This window comes from Daphnia magna, unplaced genomic scaffold, assembly GCF_020631705.1.
Source record: "Daphnia magna isolate NIES unplaced genomic scaffold, ASM2063170v1.1 Dm_contigs083, whole genome shotgun sequence".
NCBI lineage: Eukaryota > Metazoa > Arthropoda > Branchiopoda > Diplostraca > Daphniidae > Daphnia > Daphnia magna.
The window spans coordinates 99,276-101,224 of NW_025533121.1; the positions used below are offsets into that span (position 1 = coordinate 99,276).

The 1,949-nt window shown below is 37.7% G+C and overlaps 1 protein-coding gene across 1 annotated transcript; it reads right to left on the reverse strand.

The window, feature by feature from the left end:
- Window positions 1–490: 490 nt before the first annotated feature.
- LOC116915523 lies at window positions 491–1,949 on the reverse strand. Its single transcript, XM_045180933.1, has 4 exons — window positions 1,609–1,949; window positions 1,142–1,545; window positions 1,012–1,074; window positions 491–924 (listed from the first exon to the last, which is right to left on the reverse strand). Exons 1-4 carry the CDS (start codon window positions 1,947–1,949, stop codon window positions 491–493), a joined length of 1,242 nt encoding a protein of 413 aa, XP_045036868.1.

Genomic DNA, 1,949 nt, shown 5'->3' on the forward strand with positions numbered 1-1,949 from the left:
ATCTTATTTGTCAACTTAAATTGGGTAATATACATAGTGGAAATTGCGATCTTATTACCGTTGAAGCTTGCGACGCAGTCGCTCCGAGTTCGAATCTAGGAAACAGCCTCAATAATAACATGTTCCTTAGGGTGTCCCATATTTGGGCTTTTTTTTATTTTTTGAATTTTTTTTTTATCGGGGTGTTTTTTTTGAAGAAAAACGTCGTAGTGCTATTCATTAAAAAAAAAATAAGTCTAGGGGTCCCCGTAGGCGAAAAACCGCCAAAAAGTGCCAAAAACTACGATTTTTGGTACTAAAAAATTAAAAATAAATACTTAAGTTTCATATTTCACTGCGTTCTTCAAAACAACAATAGATGACCACCTTACTTATGACTTTATAGAAAAAAAAATTAAATATCAACTTGTGAGGGTACCCGTGAGTGAAATTCAATGTCTTTTTATTTTTTTCAGTGTTTTGATACAATCGGTGATAAATCAAATGAAATTCAACCTAACTGTTGTTTTCTCCCATTTAAAGATACTTCTTGACGATGGTTTTCTACAACTTGAAGTAAAAACTGTTGTTGTTCTTCATTATGGACAACATTTCTGAAGTCGGTAATCAGCTTAACTCCGCGCTCCGCGCTGTCATTTACTACTTTCATTCCATTGATGATGTCTCGAAGAAATCTGTAGTCTTCAAATTTTTCCCAGTTTGATGATTCAAATTGCATCCACTCTATTTCTTTGCTTGTGCAACGTTGAAGATGGAAAATGAGCCATGATCGCTGACCGATGAGGTCAATCAAGGTAGGAATAGTATTCTCAAACTGTGGCATTTTCGGCTTGGCTGAAACAAATGATGTAGGACGTGGATTCTTTTTCAGTTTGTTTATCATCATTGTTCGCCAGAAATGAGAATTCCTTCCATCCAAAATTGCTAAAATGACAAGTTCCTCCGTTAAATATCAAAGGTGTTTTTTGCAAGATGATAGCGCAGCATCCGCTACTATTTTTTGTGATTCACCTTCTTCCAGGTATTGACACATTCCTCCTATGAATTGAAGGTCAACCGTAGGTGCACAACTAGCTGTAAGATTAAATATTTATTGTAGATAAAGGAAAAGATACAAGAAATAATTTTAAAATTTTTTTACCGAGACGGGAGCGCAAAAACGCCATACTATGGGACAACACAATATAATCCGAGATTGTTTTAATTTGAGAAAGTTCATTTTGATCCAGTTGAAAACGTTCAGACAGCATTTGCATCTTTAATGCGTAAATTGCTATGTGCATAAACCGGGCTCTACGATGAGCGCCTGGTTTTCGAAACTGGAAATTTCTTCCCGCAGGAAGAGTCCCGCCTAGAAATATCACGGTCAACTCGATCAACTCCCTATAGTCTTCTCTAGGAAAACTCTGAGATGCTAGATGAGACTGACCCCAATCTAACACTTTTCTTCCTTGTTGATAAGAAAACGACTCTTCGTCATCGGGCCATTCAAATAAACAGAGATTGTGTGTATCGCGATCCAAGTTTTCCCATTCTTGTTGAAATCTATCCAGACGAATACAATATATATGGAATAAAAAGCTAAATAGTAGGCATGCTAAGAATTACCTTTTCAAAAGCGGTTCGATGGGACTATTAGAATCACCGATTACGGCAGACCAGACGTGTTTAATATGTAACTCGTAAACGTGATGGCGACAGGCTAGCCATAAAACTGCACGTCCCAGTTGTTGTTCTAATAGCGTAGCACATCCACGATGAATTCCAGTATTCGAGGCGGTGGTGTCAAAAAACAACCCAATAACATTATCGGTGACTTCCCATGTTGATAAAAGATTGACAACAGCATTCTTTTGGGATAACCCAGTTGAGTCTGAAATAATTGGAACGCCGAGTAGCTTGGGAGCTTCCAAATGTGGCTTGCCGCTGACGAGAATAGCCACTCTCAT